At 40.0% G+C, this 24,878-nt stretch overlaps 1 protein-coding gene across 2 annotated transcripts in view; it reads left to right on the top strand.

Annotated features, from left to right (window-relative positions):
• banp (BTG3 associated nuclear protein) overlaps window positions 1-24,878 on the top strand; it is a 69,999-nt gene that overhangs the window by 14,479 nt on the left and 30,642 nt on the right. Inside the window, exons 7-11 of one of the 2 annotated variants that reach the window (XM_067436692.1) lie at window positions 910-1,149; window positions 9,934-10,095; window positions 12,961-13,088; window positions 20,734-20,805; window positions 24,223-24,267. In XM_067436692.1, the coding sequence (XP_067292793.1) occupies window positions 910-1,149; window positions 9,934-10,095; window positions 12,961-13,088; window positions 20,734-20,805; window positions 24,223-24,267 (647 nt within the window). Of the gene's footprint in view, window positions 1-909; window positions 1,150-9,933; window positions 10,096-12,960; window positions 13,089-20,733; window positions 20,806-24,222; window positions 24,274-24,878 lie in introns of both variants that reach the window. The other variant, XM_067436691.1, reaches the window with a different exon arrangement.

Here is a 24,878-nt window from a genome sequence, read left to right as displayed (position 1 = left end):
AGACAACTAAAATTGTATGAGCTTAGTTCAGTTGAAGGCTAATGCATTCATTTAGCATTTAAGCATTACATAAGCGACTGTTACCTGATTACATGTCAACAGATAGTTTGACATAATTGTGTTTTTGACACCGTTCAAGTGCAAAAATACACGAAGAGAGCTCAATTTACTATTTTGGTTTAAAAAAGTTTTGTATTTCTGTTTTAGTTAATTTATCAGGTTAAGCTTCAAATGAGTTAAACAATTTTATTTTATTTCAGTTAAAATATATTTAATTTCAAGTAATTCATATTTTTGAATGGTTTTAGTTAATTATTACAATCCTGATATTTTATTGAATAATATGTGTCAAATACTGTTCTTAGTCTTTCCTCCTGACTATGAATTAAATGGAAATGAGATGAAATACAGTTTATTGTGTAACCAAAAACATATAATGTGTGTTTGACAAGTTTGAAATACACATTGACTCTTATTGTGAAATGTCTGCTCATTCAAGTTCAGATGAGGGAGATCATATTACATATTACTATATAAACACTGTAAAGTCAGCATTAGTTAGCTTTAGCATTCTTTCCTAATCGTCCCTCCCTAACATTTTGTCTCTTTTTTTATTCGTTGACGAAAACGATGGTAGATTTTCATCATAGTTTTTGTCATCCATTTTCGTCAGTAAAAAAAGGTTGTTGACGAAAAATTATGACGCATATTATTCATCAACAAAATGAACACTGATTTAAGGTCCAAGTGAGCTGTTTGTCCACATAGAAAAAATAGTTTAGATAGAGTTATTCATATTCCGCATCCTCCCATTTTCATAGTTACATAACTTTTATAATGTACAGTGGCCAGTTAACAAGTTTAATACTGTGAAAAAATTTTTGTATTTTGTATCTCTTTCTTCCATAGAGGACTATCCAACAGGAACGTGGCTTGGTGACGAGAACAACCCTGAGATGCGCGTGCGCTGCCCGGTCTCTCCAGCAGACATGTTGCACATCAGCACCAACTGTCGCACGGCGGAGAAAATGGCCCTGACGCTGCTGGACTACCTGTTCCACCGCGAGGTGCAGGCCGTCTCCAACCTCTCCGGCCAGGGCAAACACGGCAAGAAACAGCTGGACCCTCTCATGATCTACGGCATTCGATGTAAGTCCAATAAAAGACCCCCATGACAACAAAATAAGAAAGATTTACGGTCTGTTGATCAACTAATTAACAACTCTGTCGTATGAGCAGCCTATCAGTAATTACACTGATTTAGTGCCTTAAAACTTCCTATGTGTAATTTTAAGCTAAATGTGCTTGATTCAGTAAAAAGAACTGGCGTGTAAGAGTCATTGACTTATTAACTTGAGAATCATATTAAACTGACTGCTCTGTATTTTTTTGATTCACTAAAAAGAACCAGTTCATAATTGTCGTTCGGATTGGTCTTTTGGGAATCAGAGTACACTGACAGGCTGTGCCTGAAATCGCATACTCTCTTGAGGAGGTACTTTTTTAAAAATATGTAATTACTTTACGCTAAAAAGAATGTTCTATATAGTATGAATCAGGGCTTTACATTAACATATTATATATATATATATATACACACACACACCTGAAGAATTATTAGGAACACCTGTTCAGTTTCTCATTAATGCAATTATCTAATCAACCAATCACATGGCAGTTGCTTCAATGCGTTTAGGGGTGTGGTCCTGGTCAAGACAATCTCCTGAACTCCAAACTGAATGTCAGAATGGGAAAGAAAGGTGATTTAAGCAATTCTGAGCGTAGCATGGTTGTTGGTTCCAGACGGGCTGGTCTGAGTATTTCACAATCTGCTCAGTTACTGGGATTTTCACACACAACCATTTCAAGAGTGTACAAAGAATGGTGTGAAAAGGGAAAAACATCCAGTATGCGGCAGTGCTGTGGGCAAAAATGCCTTGTTGATGCTAGAGGTCAGAGGAGAATGGACCGACTGATTCAAGCTGATAGAAGAGCAACTTTGACTGAAATAACCACTTATTACTACCGAGTAGGCATGTGCCGATATCAATTTTTCATGTTGCGATTAATTGCTGAAGCTTTTATCACGGTGTACGATATTATCACGATATTGAAATAAATTGCAAAAAAAAGTGTTGCCATAGCATAACAGCTTTAAGAACTATTTTTGTAATAACAAAAATAACTGAATGTTTAAATACAATAATGCACCAAAAATATATACAGCTCTGGAAAAAAATTAAGAGAAATCAATGTTAAGTGGTCTCTTAATTTTTTCCAGAGCTGTAAAAGTACAATTATCAAACAGATTAAAGTGCAAAAGAATTAGGCTATAAAGAACAACAGGTAACAAATTACAATAAGGTGTCATTATTTAATGAATTCACTAAGATTGAGCAATAGCTACATTTGGTACAGAAAGTACAATGTTTTTGGTAATGTTAGTTAAGAAATACTGATCATTGTTAGTTTTATCTTAGGTTCATTAAAAAAGTTATTGTGTTATTAAACAGTAACTAAGAAATTAACATTACTTAGAATAATTAATTCTTTATAAGTATTTTTCATTGTCAGTTTGGTAATAATGAATTAACATGTTAACTAATGAAGTCGTATGTCTTTTGGACAAATAATCCAAAAAATTCTAATCATTAGGGCATATTGTAGTCCAGTTTAAAACAATGTTTAAGTTTGAAAATAAATAGCCTATTAAGTCTTTAAGTATTAAGTATTTGGTGCTGTGATGAACAACAATGAGATTACAAAAACAAATGGCTGTTTTAAAAACTTCACTAGCGGTTTCTTTTGTTTGTGGGTTTCCGGGGTAAACGCTGCATTCTGCAGTTCATCAGTGCCCTCTGCTGTCACTGAGCGGCACTTCAGCAGCGCATCGCCTTCACTCGTTCATGTGCTTCTCATTTACACCTGAGCGCGTGTCCCTTTGATGCAGAATACAGCGGTGTTGAGAATTTATGGGCATAGTATCCTTGAGTGCATTATAAAAAAAATTATAATTGTTAATAAATTATTATTTACGATATTTTGAAGTGCCCACGATAACAATATTGTGCATATTCATTATCGTGATATATCGAATTTCCAAAAATCGGCACCTACTACCGATGCTAGGCACAAAGCATTTGTGAAGCCACAACACGCAAACTTGAGGCTGATGGGCTACAACAGCAGAAGACCCCACTGGGCACCACTCATCTCCACTAAAAATGGGAAAAAGAGGCTACAATATGCACAAGCTCACCAAAATATGACAGTTGAAGACAAATGAGGAAAAATGTTGCCTGGTCTGATGAATCTCGATTTCTTTCGACATTCAGATGGTAAAGTTGGCACACTTTAGGCCCCTTAGTGCCAATTGGGCATCGTTTAAATGCCACGGCCTAACCATGTCCATCCCTTTATGACCACCATGTACCCATCCTCTGATGGCTACTTCCAGCAGGATAATGCACCATGTCACAAAGCTCAAATAATTTCAATTTGGTTTCTTGAACATGACAATGAGTTCACTGTACGAAAATGGCCCCCACAGTCACCAGATCTCAACCCAATAGAGCATCTTTGGGATGTGGTGGAACGGGAGCTTCGTGCCCTGGATGTGCATCCCACAAATCTCCATCAACTGCAAGATGCTATCCTATCAATATGGGCCAACATTTCTAAAGAATGCTTTCAGCACCTTGTTGAATCAATGCGACGTAGAATTAAGGCAGTTCTGAAGGCGAAAATGTCAAACACAGTATTAGTATGGTGTTCCTAATAATCCTTTAGTGTATATATTATATATACTGTATCATATACAAATTTGATATATAATATACACATTTTTCAATTGTAGTCTTTTAAAAAGGTATCAATAAACTATAGTATTAAATATACAATAAAAATATAGTATTTTTCAATACATTTCAATACTGAAATATCTGAAACGCTTCCAATACACATTTTCCACAGAATAGATACACAATCCCAGCTGCTCTTTCTTTCTCTCTCTCATCTCTCTGACAGCAAGTTGACACACAATCCCGCCTCCCCTCACTCACTCGTTTCATTTGCTCCAGATGAATATTGTTGGTGTTACAGGGATTGAATTTTGCCGTGGGATTGTGCGTATATATCATAATTTTACTCATACCTGTAGATTTTGATCTCACATCCAAAGTGCGTGCACATAAAGCTGCCTCTCAGCACTAAATTAAATTATTTTTCACTACTTTTTACACTTTACCAGTCAAATACATAAAAAATAATGTCTTGGTAAGTATTCACATAAACAGTCAGTTATGTTTTAAGTGATCATTATCAGTTGAGAAACAATACACTTGTAACAGTATAGTGGATCTGTGCATCAGGTCTTAAAGTGACAGCAGCCTAAAATACCTGCTGCCAAATTATGAGATTATATTAAAAATATCTATATGGCAGTTTTTGCCTATGGTATCAATGTCAAAATTGTGGTCAGTGAAAATGCTGAGTGGCTTGTCACTTTGGAAAAACACTAGCCACAGTGTTTTTTGCGGAGCAAAAAAGTTAATGTCAAGCCTTTGTATGAATGTAATCTGGATGTACTACATTCGCCATGTTGTAATTATCATGCATCAGTTGTGTCGATTCACTGCCATTCAGAAATCATCTCCCGTGGGATAGTACATGGGATAGTAAAGTGTGCCAGCGTATGCACACTTCAATATCTCGTTGGATATAGTAGGTCAACCGCCGACTCTTTGCCTACTCTTTTATAAGTACTGTGAATTTAGACAGTTCTTTTGTCACATACTGTTTTTCACCTGCTATATAGTAGGGGCGTATGCAATTTCGGACACAGCCATTGAAGTGTATGCTTTTGATTGACTAAAAAGAATCAGTTTATAAGTAATTTATTTGGGAATCTGAATATACACTGCATAGTTTTGATTCACTTACAGGAACTACTTCATAAGAGTCATTAGTGTGGGTATCGGACCAAACATGTCAATGCTGGAAGGTTTTTGATTCTTGGCTAATAAGATTCATTTGTTTAGGAATCAGACTACACTGGTTGTGCTGTATGTTTTTGATTCAGTAAAAAGAGACAGTTCATAAGAGTCATTTTTGGGAATCTGAATACACCGATAGCACTGTAGGGGTTTGATTCAGTAAAGGAACTTGCTAATAAGATTCATTTGTTTAAAGTTCAAATAAATTCAATGAAAATATTTGAAATTATTTTAATCTTTTGTTGACTTTGTTTCTTTGGTACATCCAACACTACAACAGCACATTACCCTTTCATGCATTCCTTACACAACACACTGATTCCTGACTGTTACACTTAATACTGTTTCTTTTCTGTATAGTTCTATTTTGTTAATAAATTTCGTATTTTATTTCGGCTTTCGTGTGTGTCCCAATCTTTGTTGCGTCCCTATGAGCCACGGGGCGTAACATTGTAATTAACCACTTTTGAAGTCTGTCTATACCAAACCCTGTCTGTGACATATCAGGTCTTTGATCATATTCAGTTCAGTTTATGTGAGCATGTCTAAGTCAAATAATTTCAGTTTTCAAGTATCTCATCTGCGGTTCTGCCTCATCCTCTGCACCAGACTTATTTTCCCCACATGAGCTAATTAATAGTGTTTCTAACCGCTCCTCATTCATAACAAATCTTCGGTCCCGTTAATATGTAGGTCAATTCCTGCAACAAGCCATAAGTAACATTCAGGAATGGAACATTCTGGTATAGGCGAATTATGTATATGAGGAATGTTACGTGCAGTTTTGCAAGAACAAACCCTACATGCCATTGGCTAATGTGTACGGACTCTCCCGAAATGGGCGATGCGCTGTCCTAGAGCTGCTTAGAGCTGTTTGTTTGCATGCTTATTTCTGCTGCAAAGTGCATAGAGTTTATTTGTTTGCAGCGTAATCGCATGATTAAATATTACGTCAGTGTTCCCTCCCTCATTTCCTGAAAGATTATATCATGGCTACAATGTTCTGAATGTCATTGGTCAATTGGCCAATTTCTTTTGCAAACATTACTTTGCCTTATTTTTGAGCATGAGCGCTAATTGCTAAAAACACGTATTTAATAAGCAGCTTTGTTTGTAATACATTACAACGTTTTCAAACATGGTTGCTAACTGCTAGAGTAAGAATCTAAATGTTTTAATATATTTGTTAAAGGTGCCATGTGTAAAAATTGAGGTAAAAATATCCAAAAAAAAGGACCTACACGCATCAAAAGAATGAGAAGAAATAAGGGCGATGATGTCATTAAAAAATGTCAAGTTATAGTGCTGCAGAGATATCAACCTTAATTAGCAGTAGCATTACTAGCCCCGGCCCGTCAGGTGTCGTTATACCAGTCTCGGCCATGGGAGGCGGTATGCGGGCAACATAACCACCAGCCAACCTGCAATACACAAATAACTCACATGGCTTGTGGGCGTACTTGAACCTGATGTCAATCGTGTGGAAAGTACAGCCCACTACTTCATTTCAGTTCAGGGAAGAGAGTGGACGGATGGCCGAAGTCCTTGGCCCCTTAAATGTATCTGATATGATAAAAATAGCTTTTTTTACCTGACCGGAAAAAGCAGAAGTGCGGGCGCCCGGCGACTGTGGCCCGTCCCGTCATAATAAAAGTCCCGGTGCTCGCGAGCCGTTTAGAATAGGCGCCCTCCAGTGGACGAAAAGTTGCATAGTGCACCTAAGCAGCAGTGTTTTTTCTTTGTTTGCACTGTTTACAATACCATTTCTCTGGCTATCACCAGACCAAGCTCAATCTAAGAATGACCATTGGTCTGGGGAGTCTGCTATGTATTTTCTACTGCACAAGAGGCATGATCAACGGGCATAGTTCAAATAACTCTGTACGCAATTAGATAGTCCTTCAACCAATCAGACCACAAGAGACGTGATTAACGAGCATAATTCAAATGACTTTGTATGCAATTTGATAGTCCTTCAACCTATCAGACCACAAGAGCCATGATCAACTGCCATAATTCAAATGACTCTGTATGTAATTGGATAGTCATTCAACCAATCAGACCACAAGAGGTGTGATCAACAGGCATAGTTCAAATGACTTTGTACGCAATTGGATAGTCCTTCAACCAATCAGACCACAAGAGGTGTGATCAACAGGCATTGATCTATCCTTCTCTATCTGTCTCTTTTTTTACCCATAGACTGTAAAAAATAAATAAAAAGGACTTAGTATCTGTGATATCACCCATAGGATTCTGAAGAGCAATTTTGAAGCGTAAAGTAGGGTCGACTTGGCCATTGCCATCTTGGTAGCGTGTCATTGTGCATCACTCCCGGATAACTGAAAATGGGCAAAGAGGCACGACATGCCTGGAGCTGACGTGACGTGATGACCAAGAGACAGCAGACAAACGGCTATCCACCTGTCACTCAAAGTGACCAGACCCTTTATTATGCTTAACTTTAAGGTTTTATATAATGTAAATGAACGAGATATAAAAAGATAACCCCCTCACAGTTGTCACAAAGAGCAAAATTTTGATATATAGACCAAAACCACAATTTATACCAGGCTGTAAACATGTTTTTTTCTTCTGTAAAGTTGGGCATTTTAACATGGGGCTCAATGAGATTCAGCTCCCTAGTGGACAGTCCATGAATTGCAATTTAAGTTACTTCCTGTCACATGCCTGTCCTGTCTTGTGCGCACATGTGGGTTTTGTCATGTCTTGCATGTGCTCCTGTCATTGTCAGATCCCTCCCCCTTGTCATCTGATTATTGGTTTATTTGCCCCACCTGTTCTCCCTCATTATCTGCCTTGTTTGTTCCCTTTATAAGCTCCTTGTGTTTGTCAGTCTGGGTTGGATCCTTGTGTAATGTCTGCGTCTTCCGTCCTCCCCGTGATTCTGTTGGTTTGTTTAAGTTTATATTTTATTAGTCTATTATGTGTTTTTCCCCCTCGTGGGTTGTTGATTTGAGTTTTATGTTTTGTTTTTGTAAATAAATCATCTTTCTCCTGCACATGAGTCCTCGCACCATTTTCCCTTGTTTGTGACGTGACAGAAGGATCCAACCATACAATGAGGACTCAGCAGAGAAGTTCTCCCTCGGTGCCAGTTCCGGGGGTCCCGAGTCCGGGAATCCCGAGTCCAGACATGGCCTGGAGGGCTGTTATGGGAGGCTTTGTGGTGGCAGTCCTGCATGCTTGGGAGAAGCACAGGGTGTCATCCACAACTCCGGTGGTCCCAGTTCCGGTGGTCCCTGTGCCGGTGGATCGTGTTCCGGTGGTCCCAGTGCCGGTGGATCGTGTTCCGGTGGTCCCAGTGCCGGTGGATCGTGTTCCGGTGGTCCCAGTGCCGGTGGATCGTGTTCCGGTGGTCCCAGTGCCGGTGGATCGTGTTCCGGTGGTCCCAGTGCCGGTGGATCGTGTTCCGGTGGTCCCAGTGCCGGTGGATCGTGTTCCGGTGGTCCCTGTGCCGGTGGATCGTGTTCCGGTGGTCCCTGTGCCGGTGGATCGTGTTCCGGTGGTCCCTGTGCCGGTGGATCGTGTTCCGGTGGTCCCTGTGCCGGCGGATCGTCTTCCGGTGGTCCCAGTGCCGGCGGATCGTGTTCCGGTGGTCCCTGTGCCGGCGGATCGTGTTCCGGTGGTCCCTGTGCCGGTGGATCGTGTTCCGGTGGATCATGTTCCGGTGGTCCCTGTGCCGGTGGACTCCGTTCCGGTGGTCCCGAGTCCGGAAACGGCCTGGAGGGCTGTGATGGGATGCTTTGTGGTGGCAGTCCTGCATGCGTGGAAGGAGCACAGGGCTTTATCCGAAGCCCCGGAGGCAGTTCCGGTGGTCCCAGTTCCGGTGGATCGTGTGCCGGTGGTCTCAGTTCCGGCGGATCGTGTTCCGGTGGTCCCTGTGCCGGTGGATCGTGTTCCGGTGGTCCCTGTGCCGGTGGATCGTGTTCCGGTGGTCCCAGTTCCGGCAGATCATGTTCCGGTGGTCCCAATGCCAGCAGATCGTATTCCGGTGGTCCCAGTGCCGGTGGATACTGCTGGACTGGAGAAGTTTCCCCAACGCCCTGCCTGGTCTGAGAGAGAGTAATGCACGGTTTGCAATTATATCCACCGATCAGGCGGGTCAAGTAATAAAAAAAATAAGATACCAAATCACGGGTGGATGAAAGATCGATCATTGTGTTTGTTTGATAAAGACATTTTGAGAGCCCTGTGGGTGACGCTATCAAAACAATTGCCACATGTACTGACGAGGGAGCTGAAGCTCATTAAATATGCAAATCTTTTCCAATCCTAGCCGTGTGCGTTTACTTTCAAGTCTTCAGTGTGGGACGGCCATAAAAACCTAGCATTCCATCAAAGAGGCTCATAGCCAGGGTAATGTTTCATGTAAATGTTTTTTTAATGTAAAAATTATGCAAATGTCATAAATTTACCTCAGACAACAGTATAATTTTTTTTTAAAGCCAGCTCATGACACCTTTAATAATTTTGAAAATTGCTATTTTTTATTATTATTATTTGGTTGAATAGAATAGGAATGTGACATTTTTGTTAAACATCTATACTTATCTTTTTTTGCACACTTTATCGTAAAAACTTTACTATATTTAATAAGCAACAACATCTTAGTCAAATTATCGTATTTGTTTACATATGCAAGATACTTATAATATGCCAAAAAAATCTCAATTGCAGCAACTTTGATTTATATTAGATATTTTGCACCAATTTCCAGGGATTTTACACCTACACATGAACACATGGGATGGAAAATGTGCCTTATTCACAAATGTTTTATACGATATTCTATTTTTGCACACAAGCTAAATTTGCATCTTTGAATGGAAACATAGCTATTGCTTTGTCCCTTATTTCCTGACTAATTTTGGTTATTGTATCCATGTTGTGAATGTCTCTGTCTATCTGCTACCAGGTCACCTGTTCCACAAATTCACCATTACCGAGTCCGACTGGTACCGTATCAAGCAGAGCATTGATTCCAAGTGTCGAACTGCTTGGCGTCGGAAGCAGCGCGGACAGAGTTTGGCCGTTAAGAGTTTCTCACGGCGGACCCCCGCATCGCAGAACAGCTCAGGTATGGACCCCCGCACCCTTTCCCATTGATTTTGTCTCTTGTGAAACTTACGAGCCCTGTTTCTCTTTGATTTTGATGCTAAGTGTCTAGGCCCAGCTGGTTTGTGTTTAATTGAACATAAACATATGCTGAGAGTGAGCGAGTGTGTGTGCAAGAGAGAATACCCAGTTGTCGTACCATATGCTAGTTCGGCATTGAATTAGCTATGTATATAACCTTGTGTCCATTTGCGCAAAAGTCGTGTACATTGCGCGCACATGCACCCCGTGTGTTTATTTGCACGCTCATGTTTGTGTGCGAGGGACTGACAGATGGTTCTGATCTCAGGACAACGCCTCACGTCCTGTCCCTTCCTCTCAGAGATTAACAGGCCTTCACCTTTGACCGATTTCGGACTAACACAAATATCCTGTATTGGTTCTCCACAATGGTCCATACAGTTACGATTGCTTCACCTCCTTCTGTTGTCTATGTCCAGCTGGAACTGGCCTCCTTTGCATTGTAGATTAAACTATTAGCTTTTGAATAAGCCAACTGGGGCTCAGCCTAAACCAAAATCAGAGCACGAGGACCATGTGGACTGTGAAAGGAACAAAGTGTTTCCGTCGATGTGCAGACATGGAGAAAAAAAGGCACACCCTGCCAAAGCTTGCAAAATTCTTCTGAATATATTCTGAAAATGGCTTTTTGCTATATTGATAAATGCTATATTGCTGTGGGACATGTTTTGGGACACCTGCCTTTACATGCACATGAACTTCAATGATATCCCATTTTTAATCCGTAGGGTTGGCCCACCCTTTAGAGCTATAACAGCTTCAACTCTTCCACAAGGTTTAGGAGTGTGTTTATGGGAATTTTTGACCATTCTTCTAGAAGCGCGATTGTGAGGTCAGGCACTAATATTGGACGAGAAGGCCTGGCTCGCAGTCTCCGCTATAATCCATCCCAAAGGTGTTCTATCGGGTTTAGTTCAGGAATCGGGTTACAGGCCAGTCAAGTTCCTCCACACAAAACTCGCTCATCCATGTCTTTGTGGACCTTGCTTTTTGCACTGGTGTGCAGCCATGTTGGAACAGGAAGGGGCCATCCCCAAACTGTCCCCACTAAGTTGGGAGCATGGAATTGTCCAAAATGTCTTGGTATGTTCCTTTTACTGGAACTAAGAGGCCATGCCTAACCCCTTAAAAACAACCCCACACCATAATCCTCCCTCCACCAAACTTTACATGTTGCACATTACCGTTCTCCTGGCAACCGCCAAACCCAGACTCATCTATTGGAATGCCAGAGAGGCTACGTGTGATTGGTCGCTCCAGAGAACACGTTTCCACTGCTCTAGAGTCCAGTGTCGGCTGCTTTACACCACTGCATCCAACGCTTTGCATTGCACTTGGTAATGTAAGGCTTGGACGCAGCTGCTCGTTCATGGAAACCCATTCCATGAAGCTCTCTACGCACTGCTCTTGAGCTAATCTGAAGGCCACACGAAGTTTGGAGTTCTGTAGCTATTGACTCTGCAGAAAGTTGGCCACTTCTTCTCACTGCTCACTGTGATTTTGTGTGACCTAACATTTCATGGCCGAGTTGCTGTTGTTCCCAATTACTTCCACTTTGTTATAATACCACTAAGAGTTGACTGTGGATGGAATATTTAGAGTGGACTTATTGCACAGGTGGCAACCTATCATGGCACCACCCTTGAATCCACTGAGCTCCTGAGAGCGACCCATTCTTTCACAAATGCTTGTAGAATTGCCTGCATGCCTAGCTGCTTGATTTTAGACACCTGTGACCATGTAAGCGATCCCCACACTGTCTGATGATTGTTGTAGAATTATTTATATATATATACCACATTCAACCGCTCCAGACATGTCAGTGCATGTAGAATCATCAAACACAGTTGTTTTTATTTTATTAAAGGCATTGCTAAGCCAATAGCAGCCAAGAAGTAAAAACTGGCAAGCTAAAGGACAAATTGGTCTGGAAATCTTTCAGATGCATAAAATTGAATCCGGTTTACTTTTCAGCCGCGACCTAGGAAAGACCCAACGTAGTCTCAGATCGCATTTTGTCTGGGGAAACTAACAGAACAGCAGTGTCACATTTTGTGCTTTTTCCTCTAAGAAACGTTAGCCTGCTAATATGTCCTTCGATATGATTTAAAATCACATAAACTTTGTAAATGAGTAAAACCCGCACCATTTTTCCACAGACAACCTGACGACCTTTAATCAGAAATGCGGCGAGCGAGTGTTTCAACCATCTAGGCTGTTTTAGCATGTCAGCAATACTTGTTGTTTAGACTAAGGGGTTGGGTTTACGTACAGTTTTAGGGCACAAGTGTGTTTGGGCTGCTAGGTCGAGAGCCCTTGTTGTGTATTTTGAGATCATTTACACTGTATAAACACACTCTAATCTGGCAGATGCACTGGATCACGTCCAAGAGCAGTCGGAAGGGATTTTCCTCAAGTTCAGGGTGTGTGTATGTGAACTCTTTCGCTTCTCTCTGTCTGTGAGAACCTTGTTTATCGTGTTTTCTCTTCTACATTTGTTTGGGTTTGATCATGTTCACATTCGTACAAATTTTGCAGAGTACGTGACCTACGACTGTGAATGCGAAAGGGCGTTTGTCTGATAACACCGAAATCTAAGATTCGTCATGATGGGGAACAGACTGTGGTCTCTCTTTATCTTCCTCTCACTTAAGTGTGTGTTTGTGTGTGTTTGGCAGTTACAGTTGAGCATCTTCTGTTATTGAAACCAGTTGTTTGACACGATTTGACCCAGTCTCTCTAGTTTCTGGTTTGACCCACATAGTTGGACTGTGTTATAAACTTGTTTATGTTTGTCCTTGAACAGATGGAGTCTCGGCCACAGAGACGTCGGCTATCGAGACCTCTACCCAGCAGGCCTTGCACTATGCTCTGGCTGGAGCCACACAACAAGTCCAGATCCACCGTATTGGAGAAGACGGACAAGTGCAAGTTGTGAGTATAGTTATCTCCTAATCCAAAAGGCCTTATCTATCTGTCTGTCTGTCTGTCTGTCTGTCTGTCTGTCTGATTAAAGGGTTAGTTCACCCAAAAAATTTAATTGATGTCATTTATGACTTATTATGACGTAAGACCTCCATTCATCTTCGGAACACAGTTTTAAGATATTTTATATTTAGTCCGAGAGCGTATTGAAGTGTATGCACACTATACTGTCCATGTCCAGAAAGGGAATAAAAACATCATGAAAGTAGTCCATATGTGACATCAGTTGGTTAATTAGAATCTCTTGAAGCATCGAAAATACATTTTAGTCCAAATTTAACAAAAACTACGACTTTATTCAGCATTGTCTTTTCTTCCTTGTTTGTTTTCAAACCTCAAATTAAGATTCAAACGGTTATGAATCAGCATTGATTCATGATTCGATCACCAATGTCACGTGATTTCATCATACGATTTCAGCAGTTTGGCAGTTTGACACGCGATCCTAATCATGAATCAGTACGCTGATTCACAACCTTTTGAACCTTTATTTGAGGATACATGACACCTTTAATACACTGTTTTCATTATGAAGCATCATTAACTGCTTTAAGTTGTCAATGTTTTGTCAGTTGTCAAGAGTGTTGACCTCTTATAACCAAGTAGCTGCTTTTTAGGTACTAAATCGTCATCGGAGGCTGACATGCTACGCTTCGTGTAAACTCTAAGACAGGTGTTGTTGTTGTACGCGCTAGGGAAAGTAAATGTGCCATACGTCATCGCTTTGCTATATCATTAGCCGCGTTTCTACCGCAGGAACTTTCCCCAGGAACTAGGAACTTTGGGGTGGTACTCGGTGTGTTTCAACCGCAGGAACTAGGGTCGAAATGAAGTTCCGGGTAAATATTTCCCCCTCCAGACGGCCCTGCTAGCGAGGTAGTACTTTTTCAAAGTTCAGGAACTTACGAGGGTGGGACTTGGGCGCTAAACATGCTCATTGGTTTAGCTCACGCCGCATATTATTTCAATTGGCATTTTTGGGAGGTTCGTTCTGCTTTCAGTAAATATCTTGCTCTTTCTGTCTGATGGCACGCTTTCGTCTCTGCCATCTCACGGTCAATGTCCGTAATAGCTGATAATAACAAATCTAGCTTTACAAGCTTTCAGAATACGCTTTAGTATCAGTTTTTTTTTTGCCGTTGTTAATTACCTCTTTAATAAACCAATACATAACCAGCAAAAGCAGCACAGCTTGAATCTCATTCCTGGTTCCTGGTACAGATTGTTCCAGGTAATTTCAGTGGAAACGGGGCTATTGATATCATGTTAAAATTTATACCGGTATTATCTGATGGTATGATTTGATATGGCACACCCATAATGGACAGCCATTTTCAGGTATCTCCAGATATGCTCAATTGGGTTTAAGACAGGGCTCTGGCTGGGCCATTCACGAACAGTCAGAGAGGTATGGCGTTATTTCCCTGTCAAATGTCGAGAGCGCATTATTGTAGCGCGAAAGTACATTAATATAGTGCGCGAGCGCGAATCTCTCTCTGCTCGCGCGCGGAATATAATGCGCGAGCGCAAATCTCTCTCTGCTCCCGCACGAGAACTCTGCGTGCGCTCTCAGATACGCTGCTCTTGTTAGAATTTTTTGTCTGGGCTCACTCAGAGAATATGCCTGCACTTAAAACGTGTCCAGTGCAATCGCGAATCTCTCCTCTTCGCTTAAACTAAGCCTGTATGTGCACTGACTGTGTTCCGTGCGCTCGCAAGAAGAGAAATACTCTTCTTTACGGTTTCGTTCTCTTTGCTCTTGGCATAAACGGCAACAACCAATCAGAAATAGGCTTCAACGACTGACCAATGAAAACGCGACATCGTACATTAAATCTTATATTGAACCCCACATGGAAATCAGAATCACTTGAGTTCAGTGACTTCAATAAAGATGAGTGAGATGGATCCGCAGAATCGACGATATTTTTGTTTTTTATGTAAAATAGGCCTAGGTCAAATATATCTTAGAAATGTCTGGGAAGAGGGCGATTGGATTATTTTACATGTATTAACCTAGACTGTCTACTCTAGCCTATATGCACAGCCACTTTGTTCACACTACAGGTGCCATGCCCATTTGAAAGTGAGATTTTTGAGCCAAATAGATTTAAATGCAGATTCCAAAAGGCAAAAATAATTAAAATCTGAACAAAATGCCCCCTAATAGATATAATATAAGAATTATAATGTAATAATAGATAAGGGGGCAAAATGCCCCAGTAAAATTATGCTATATCTAACTGCATCAAACACAAATGCAACAGAATAAAACTAATTAAAAATACTGACTACTAAATTAATGAAATCCATTTTGTTGGGAAAATGTTACTGCAATTTGTGAGTTAAGTTACCTTTCACCTCAAAAGTTGGCATACATTTCTAAATAATCCACTGGCAGTGGCAGAACTAGACTTTTATACATGGGGTGGTCAAGGCTGATTTAGGGGGTCCAGAGACCGTGAATATCATGTGTTATACTTATTTGTTTTCATTGTTTTGACCAATGTAACCTTAAATATGTAACAATAAATAAGCACCCACAACTGTAGATATCAGTGAAATTTCACAATTCTCAGCGTAATAATATAAATGTAAAACATTATTGAATACAAGTGAACAGTTGAAGTTGCAGGACACAGTGATTCAGGTACAGAAATTAAATAATCAAACATAATAACATTGCATAATCGTTTTAAGTGCAGGCATATTCTCTGAGTGAGCCCAGACAAAAAATTCTAACAAGAGCAGCGTATCTGAGAGCGCACGCAGAGTTCTCGCGCACGAGCAGGGAGATTCGCGCTCGCACATTACATTCCGCGTGCGAGCAGAGAGAGATTTGCGCTCGCGCATTATATTCCGCGCGCGAGCAGGGAGATTCGCGCTCGCACATTGTATTCCGCTCGCGAGCAAAGAGATTCGCGCTCGCGCACTATATTAATGTACTTTCGCGCTACAATAATGCGCTCTCGACATTTGACAGGGAAATAACGCCATAGAGAGTTGTCATGAAGCCACTCCTTCATTATTTTAGCTTTGTGCTTAGGGTCATTGTCTTGTTGGAAGGTGAACCTTCGGCCCAGTCTGAGGTCTTGAGCACTCTGGAAAAGGTTTTCGTCCAGGATATCCCTGTACTTGGCCACATTCATCTTTCCCTCAATTGCAACTATTCGTACTGTCCCTGCAGCTGAAAAATACCCCCACAGCATGATGCTGCCACCACCATGCTTCACTTTTGGGACTTTTTTGTACAGGTGATTTTTTTCTCCACACATACCGCCAAAAAGTTATATCTTGATCTCAGGTCATCAGACCAGATAATCTTATTTCTCACCATCTTGGAGTCCTTCAGGTGTTTTTTTTTAGCAAACTCCATGTGGACTTTCATGCGTCTTGCACTGAGGAGAGGCTTCCGTCTGGCCACTGTGCCATAAGGCTGGTTTCTCCCATCTCCCAACGGCATCTGTGGAGCTCAGCCACAGTGATCTTTGGGTTCTTCCCTTCAACTCTAGGAAGGGTTCTGGTAATCCCAATTGTCTTACATTTAAGGATTACAGAGGCCACTGTGCTCTTAGGAATCTTAAGTGCAGCAGATTTTTTTTCTAACCATGGCCAGATCTGTGCCTTGCCAAAATTCTGTCTCTGAGCTCTTCAGGCAGTTCATTTGACCTCATGATTCTCATTTGATCTGACATGCACTGTGAGCTGTAAGGTCTTATATAGACAGGTGTGTGGCTTTCCTAATCAAGTCCAATCAGTATAATCAAACACAGCTGGACTCAAATAAACGTGTAGAACCATCTCAAGGATGATCAGAAGAAATGGACAGCACCTGAGTTAAATATATGAGTGTCACAGCAAAGGGTCTGAATACTTAGGACCATGTGCTATTTCAGTTTTTCTTTTTCTTTTTTCATAAATCTGCAAAAAAAAAAAATCTTTGTTTTTCTGTCAATATGGGGTGATGTGTGTACATTAATGATTAAATGAACTTAAATGATTTTAGCAAATGCAATATACAATATAACAAAGAGTGAAAAATGTAAGTGTGTCTGAATACTTTCCGTACCCACTGTACCTGACTTAATTCACATATTTGCAAGACCACACATCTTGTAACATAATACATTTACTATTTATAAATACTATTTATACCCGTTCATTTTGGACCTGTGTCAGCTGTGCAGACAAATATATAAACACACTCAAACATGTCCTAATCTCTTTGAAAGAAGTTTTGGGTATCCCTGAACTCTCTGTGTGCTTGAATGCAAGTACTCTGTGGAAAAGCCAATCCCCTGCAAGCATTTATTGGAGCTTTAACAGCAGAATTTCCGCTGTGCCCGATCATGTGTCCGCTTTTGAGAACCTAAACATGATCTCTGACTTTCACAGCTGCATGAGGTCCTCTCCACCCCTACACACCATCTGAAATATAATCTGCATGCATTGTGACAGCACAATCAAAACTCTGAATACACAATGTACAATCAAGAGAGTTAAATCTGCGGAGGAGTTCTTGGCATCTGCGGACTCAGAAACGGATCTGTCATCTGTTGTTTGTGTAACATCTCCCTGAACCGAACCATAATGGTTGTACTCAGAGGCAACAGCCCAATGGTCAGCTTTTGTCAAGCCCTTTGGCTCCTCGAATGTTAAGTTTTTGTCACTCACACATAATCGATAATTTTAGCCTGTCGTATACGGCAAACAATGACACGCTCTTTTTAGGTTTTGAGCGATCGCTTGCGTAATTTTTGTTATAAACTTTCCTAAATTAGACTTTTTATTGCAAATTTTGGGAAAGCAGTGGCGGAAAAAAACTGATTAACAAACCCAGTAATATCAAATGTTTGGGAACATGTCACGTTAATTGTGGAAAAATGCATCCTTTCCATACCGCAATGCCTAACTTCCAAGCAACAAGAGACAAACGTACTTAGGCTTACCCATGATACATTTGGTGTGTTATAATAACTTCAGTAAATACTTAACTGAAAGACGGCAGTCCTTTTGTCATGATTATTAGAAAACGTAAGTACAACGTGATTGTCGGGAAATGTGGTGTTTTCCGCAGCTCTATAAAAGCCAGCACCTTAGCCATGCAGTCTGCATTGCACAAATGTGAAAAGAAATGGGTTGTTCTGAAGATCTCATTGAATTCATGTGGTACTGTGAGAGGAGGGCACCTTTGCAGTCAGTCGGTTTGTGGTATTTCATCCCTACTAGATATTTGATGGTCAACTGCAAGTGGTATTATGTGAAAGTGGAAGCGTTTAGGAACAGCAGCAAGCAGAGAGGAAGGTCATAGAGCAGGGTCACCGCGTGCTGAGGCTCAAGGTGAATAAAAATCATCAACACTCTGCTGATCCCATAGCTGAACATTTCCCAACGTCCACTGGCATTAATATCAGCACAGAAACTGTGCGGCGGGAGCGTCACGGAATGGGTTTCCATGGCCGAGCAGCTGCATGCAAGCCTCACATCACCATGTACAATGCCAAGCGTCCCATGGAGTGGTGTAAAGCACACCGCCACTGGACTCTAGAGCAGTGGAAGAATCACAGTTCTCTCTGTTTAACAGTTTGATGGACAAGCCTGGGTATGCCAGGAGATCATTATGTGCCTGATTGAATTGTGGCAATGGTAATGTTGGTGGAGGTATATTTCAGGAGTTGAACTTGGCCCCTTACTTTCAGTGAATGCTTCATCATAACTATACATTTTGGATGATGCTATGCTTCCAACATTGTGAGAACAGTTTGGTTAAAGCCCTTTTTTATTCCACAATGACTGTGCCCCAGTGCACAAAGCAAGGTCTATAAAAACAGGTTTGGATGAGTTTGGTGAACTTGACTGGCCTGCACAGAGCCCTGACTTTAAACCCATCAAACACTTTTGGGATTAGGGCTGTGCAACACAATCGATTTTATTATTAATCGTTTGTTTTTGTTTTTTAAATGTGGTAGATTTCATTTTGATTCTCAAAAGCTATGAATTGATGTTTTTTCATACTTTTTTCCTCAAACATTGATGTTAATCTTATTTCTAATCTTCTCTAGATGTCATCTTCTTATTTACCTTGTACAATGTTACACAGGGACTATGGTCTTTCATTCAGTGCTTTTAAAGGGTTAGTTCACCCAAAAAGGAAAAAATCTGTCATTAATTACTTACCCTCATGTCGTTCGACACCCATAAGATCTCCGTTGGCAACAATGTAATTTCCTTTTTCAAGACCCATAAAAGGCACTAAAGACGTCGTTACAAAGTCCAGCTCACTACAGTGGCTCTACAATTTCATTTTATGAAGCGACGGTAATAGTTTTTGTGCGCAAAAAAACAAAACAAAGTAACTTATTTAGTGATGGCCGATTTCAAAACACGTCTTCCTGAAGCCTCAGAGCTTAATGAATCAGTGTATTGAGTCATGATTCGGATTGCGTGTGAAATCGGCAAACTGCTAGAATCACGTGACTTTGCACGTGATCCAAACCGCTGATTCGATACACTGATTCATAACGGTTCGAAGCTTTGTTTTGAAATCTGCCCATCACTATAAGTTATTTATTTATTTTTGCCGCACAAAAATTATCCTCGTCGCTTCATTAAAGGATTGTAGAGCCACCACAGTGAGATGGGCTTTGTAACGACGTCTTTAGTGCCTTTTATGGGTCTTAAAAGAGAGGAAATGTCATTGTTGCCAATGAAGGCCTTTCTGAGCCATCAGATCTCAACATGAGATCCGAAGATGAACGGAGGTCTTACAGGTGTTGAACGACATGACGGTAAGTAATTAATGACAGATTTTTCATTTTTGGGTGAACTAAACCTTTAACATGGCGGATGCAGGTGCGCCTTTGAAACACGTTCCGTACAGATGAACGATTTTGTCACTGGCCCGTTTCGTAAAAAGTATTTATTTCAAGAGCAATAAGATGTGAAAGAGAGCTGACGCATGCTTTGAGAGAAGTTTTGTGTATGCACACACTTTCTCTTTCACTTCTCCTTGCACTTGAATGGACAAATTTACACAAGTTTATCTCAAAATGCCCATCTTGCAGAGCATAAGTAATCACAGGATCTTAATAATCACCACTAGAGGTCGCTTATACAAACCAAAGGCAAAGTTTGATGACGCCTTGATTTGGGCCAGTAAAAATGATTAACTGAATTAAATTGAATTGAGATCTTATGAATTGAAATTGAATCGGTATCAATACCCAGCCCTATTTGGGATGCACTGGAAAAGAGATTGCAAGCCAGGCCTTCTTGTCCAACAAGACATTACAAATGAAAGGATTCCAGCAGAATCACTCCAAAGTCTTGTGGAAAGCCTGCCAGAAGAGTGGAAGCTGTTATAGCTGGAAAGTAGAGAGACCAACTCCATATTAATGTCTATGTATTTAAAATGTGATGCCATTAAAATCCCTGTTAATGTGTAATGGTAAGGTGTCCCAATACTTTTGTCCATGTAGTGTGTATGTACACACACAAATACACACCGTTGAATAATATTCACACTTTTAATTGAAACGAATAAACAGCTTGATTGGGAATGACGTTTGTTTCAATATGTGTTTTTTGTTCATAGATACCGCAGGGACACCTTCACATCGCTCAGGTGCCACAGGGCGAACAGGTGCAGATCACACAGGACAGCGAGGTACGCATCATTTCCATTAGGTTTCTTGTTTTTCCTTCACACTTTTCATTTAAATCACTCCATCCTTCATTTGTGCTTATTATATGAAGGTCTCAGGGGTCGGACCATCAAACCTCCATAATTATTCCTGACCTACCAGTTTTAGTATGATCTTTGGCAGAGATATTTCCATAAGCCCCGATTTCTAAGACTCTTGAGTGCTCGGTGTCCTAGATTGAACAGGATTGTGTAAAGGTATCCGCAAATATGTAAACATTATTTTGATCAAATCCATCCATCATCATGAGAGGAAAAGAGACAAGGGTGGAGAAGAGAATAAAACTTTTTAAAGCGCTTCCTGCTCTCGTACAAATAATTGATGATGACCATAGACTTTCAGTGCTCATGTTTTTGGTAAATTCCCAGTGATATTGTTTGTTTTTAAGTCCAGAGCTTAGCAACAGCGTGCCACTTCATCCAACCTCCACTCACAAAGACTGTCTTTGTAATATATTTGGCCCACCTCATCAAACCCATTTATCTGAGAAAGTTTGTAAAGGAAATGAGCTATGGTAAGACCATTTCCTTTTATCCAGATATTTGTCAGGTGTGTGGGTGTGTGTTTTAGAGTCAGATGGGGAACATGATTGAAACTTCACTGATAAATCACTGATTAAACAAAAGTGTTGTGTTGATGCTACTTTTCATGTATAAGATATGAAACAAGGTCTAAAATTATCTTTATTTTTTGCTAATTTTTCTTTTTTTAACAAACGGCCAGTAAAAAACTCCAGAAATGTTCATCATTAGCCTCAGGCAGAGGCGGACAGTAATGAAGTACTTTTACTTTCCAAGTTTTTTCCAAGTGTTCATCTTTGGAAAACTTCACAACATTCAAAAACATAATATTGTACTTTATACTGCAATACATTTCATATTGAACATCATTTAATACTTAATTAAATTTAAACTTTAGTAGTTTATACTTTTACTCAAGTAAAAGTAATTAAAAGTTTTACAGGATAAAAAGTACTACATTTGTAATGTAAATAAGTATTGAAGGTAAGAAAACAACAACTTTTATTTATGAAATGTAGTGCAGTAAAAGGTATGAAATTATATATTATGCTTTAGAATGTAGTGAAGTAAAAGTTTTCCAAAGAAAAACACTGATAAAGTATATACTTAAAAATTTATTTGAGTAGAAAGTAAAAATACTCTACTATATTCCACCTCTGGCCTCAGGTGGTGAAGCTAAATATTCACTTTGCAGTATTTTCAACCCCGTTACTAAACTTTGGTTCCTTATTTTCTAGATTTAATAAAAATAATAATAATTATTAAATATAAACAGATATAACTAAATTAACATGAAAAAATTATATGAAAATAAAGGTGAAGTAACATTTCGCTCACAGTCGGGGCTAGCTAAACTTGAGCCAAATGTTAGTTTGTTGTTATTGATAAACTGGATAAAATGTTCATTTTCATTTTTCATTTCATTTGTTAGTTTTTTTTCTTGCAATATCTAGGGTAACAGGGTTGAATGGCTGAGCTTGACGACCTGAACCGCAATGACTGGGAAAGGGTTCTAATGCTGTTACTTTTTGTGTCAATTTTTTTTTTTAAATGTTTAATTTATAGCCTGACGTGGCCATACTCAGATTTCAGATTCAGATTTATACTTTATTGTCCTCAGGAGAGGAAATATGCTTCCACAGACTGTACCAGTGCAACATTCAGCACACATAACATACACATACTTCCCATAATACACAAATTATTGGTCACGTAAATATAAGCATACACAGACGGTATCAGCAGCAAACCTATAAGATATGAGACTTAATCACTATGTAGATTCAGTGCTCTTATTATTAAAGGTACAACACTTTTCCCTAGGCGTGATTTTTTATGGGGTAGCTGTCTGTATCTCCTGCCTGAGGGAAGAAGGATGAAACATGAATTGAGGGGGTGACTAGGGTTTCGAATAATAGTTTTATTTGGGATTAATAGTTTTACTCAATAATAGTTTTACTCAATTCTAGTCAGAATATGAGTCTGAAACTGCTCCATTGGGCTGTGATTATGAGGTGTGTTTCAAACGAACCAGGAAAGACCTCAATTGGATAGACCAACAACCAATCAGAGCAACGAAGGGACGCATTGTCAAATGTCAACAGAGCTCAACTGCACTGTGTTGCCAAGTCCGCGTTCCTTCCGTGGGTTTTTTTCTATGTCCGCGGGTTGAAGCTACTATTATGTGATATATAGACCCATGAGTGCGAATTTTAGCAGGCAACCATGCCAAAATAACACATTTTACTCCCCAAAAGCTATTTTTTCCCCTGAGAACCCCCCAAGAAGCTATTGTTTTGGGATAGTAGTTGGCGGGTTTTGTTGTAAAAACTTGGCAACCCTCTCTGCACGTGCGCTGGTATCAGGCTGCAATACACGATCTTAGCCGGTGTTGTAAAAAAATTAAGGTTTAGGATTCGAGTAAATATAATCCAAGCCCCTTTGATGACGTGCATGATTACGTTTCTGTTTATCATCTGTCCGTCATCGTCTAAAGCCCGCCCTGATGATTTCATTGGTCCGAACAGTTTCAGTTCAGAGATAATTACTCCTCTATGGAGCGAGGCCAGACCGAACTGCCTGCCCTTAACATTTTTTGGGCGGGGCTAAGTTCGGCTGGCATCCAGGCTATTTCATTTGTGTAATGATTGAAAATCATGTGGTAACAGGGTTGCTGAACACAACTAAATACTACAATTTCGTCACTTAAAATTAGTTTATAATTAAAGAATTGTTTAATTATAAATTAATTAATGTTACTGATTTGGTCAAAAATATGACATTGCCTATTGAGTTGTTTGGTACAGTTAAGAAGGATAGGCCAAAATAGCCATTTTAAGGATGATGATACAAACATTTGATGCTTCTTTAAAGGGATAGTTCACCCAAAAACAATTAATTTATCCCATGATTTACTCACCCTCAAGCCATTCTAGGTGTATATTACATTCTTATTTCGGATTAATACAATCAGAGTTATATTTAACCCCTGGAGCCGTTTGGATTACTTTTAAAAAGGATGGATGTTTTTTGGGGGGCTTTAAATTTTCGGCTGCCATTCACTGCCATTATAAAGCTAGGAAGAGCCAGGACATTTTTAATATAACTCAAAATGTATTCGTCTGAAAGAAGGATGTCATATACACCTAGGATGGCTTGAGAGTGAGTAAATTATGGGGTATTTTTCATTTTTGGGTGAACTATCCCTTTAATGCTAGTTAATTTTATGTTAGATAAGCTGTATTTCATAATTGTCACAGCAAAACGTCAGTATAAAAAAAAAAAAAACATGGGACACTATTTTCAATTACCTCATTCAACTGCTAAAGCTTGAATATGTGTGTTTTTCCTCTCTTGCAGGGCAACCTACAGATTCACCAAGTGCATGTTGGGCAAGATGGCCAGGTAAATGTAGGTACCCTTTTACATTTAATGGTCCGTGTCCATGTGAACACTGTCTTTTTGTGTCCTCTCGTTCTTTGGTTTGTTCTGAGAATATGATGTTTGGGACAGTATGCACTTCCTGTTTCTCAGCTCTGTTCCATCACATCAAAGAGGGACTCTAGATCAAACAGGACTAAAAAGCAACAGAGACTTGGATCATTCAAGTCAGATCATTTCACACACACACACACAAACAAACTCACTGTCAAAATTTTGGGTCCATGTTTATCTAACATGCGACACCACCTTGTATTGAGAAACAGGTGCGTCCACTAGTCTGCGGCGTGCACAAAGGTCCAATACACGTTAGCAACCACTCCGAATACCTTAGCCAGTTTAATTTCAGGTATCATTGAGAAACGATTACAATTTTAATATTAACATTTTGTTTTCGTTTTGTTTGTTTTTAGGGCTGGACGATTTATTCGAAAAGTAATCAAAACTGAGATTCAGAACCTCTTACCGACGTAATTTTCTCATGTTGTTTATTACAGGCTTTTTTAATACTTTCCCCGTGCGTAGTTACGTGACTTCACCCCGTCCAGTCACATCAAATGCAGTTTTCTGGCACA

This window comes from Pseudorasbora parva, chromosome 25 (assembly GCF_024679245.1).
Source record: "Pseudorasbora parva isolate DD20220531a chromosome 25, ASM2467924v1, whole genome shotgun sequence".
NCBI lineage: Eukaryota > Metazoa > Chordata > Actinopteri > Cypriniformes > Gobionidae > Pseudorasbora > Pseudorasbora parva.
Note: the sequence above shows the minus strand (reverse complement) of the source record. Positions and strands in the feature narration are given on the sequence as shown.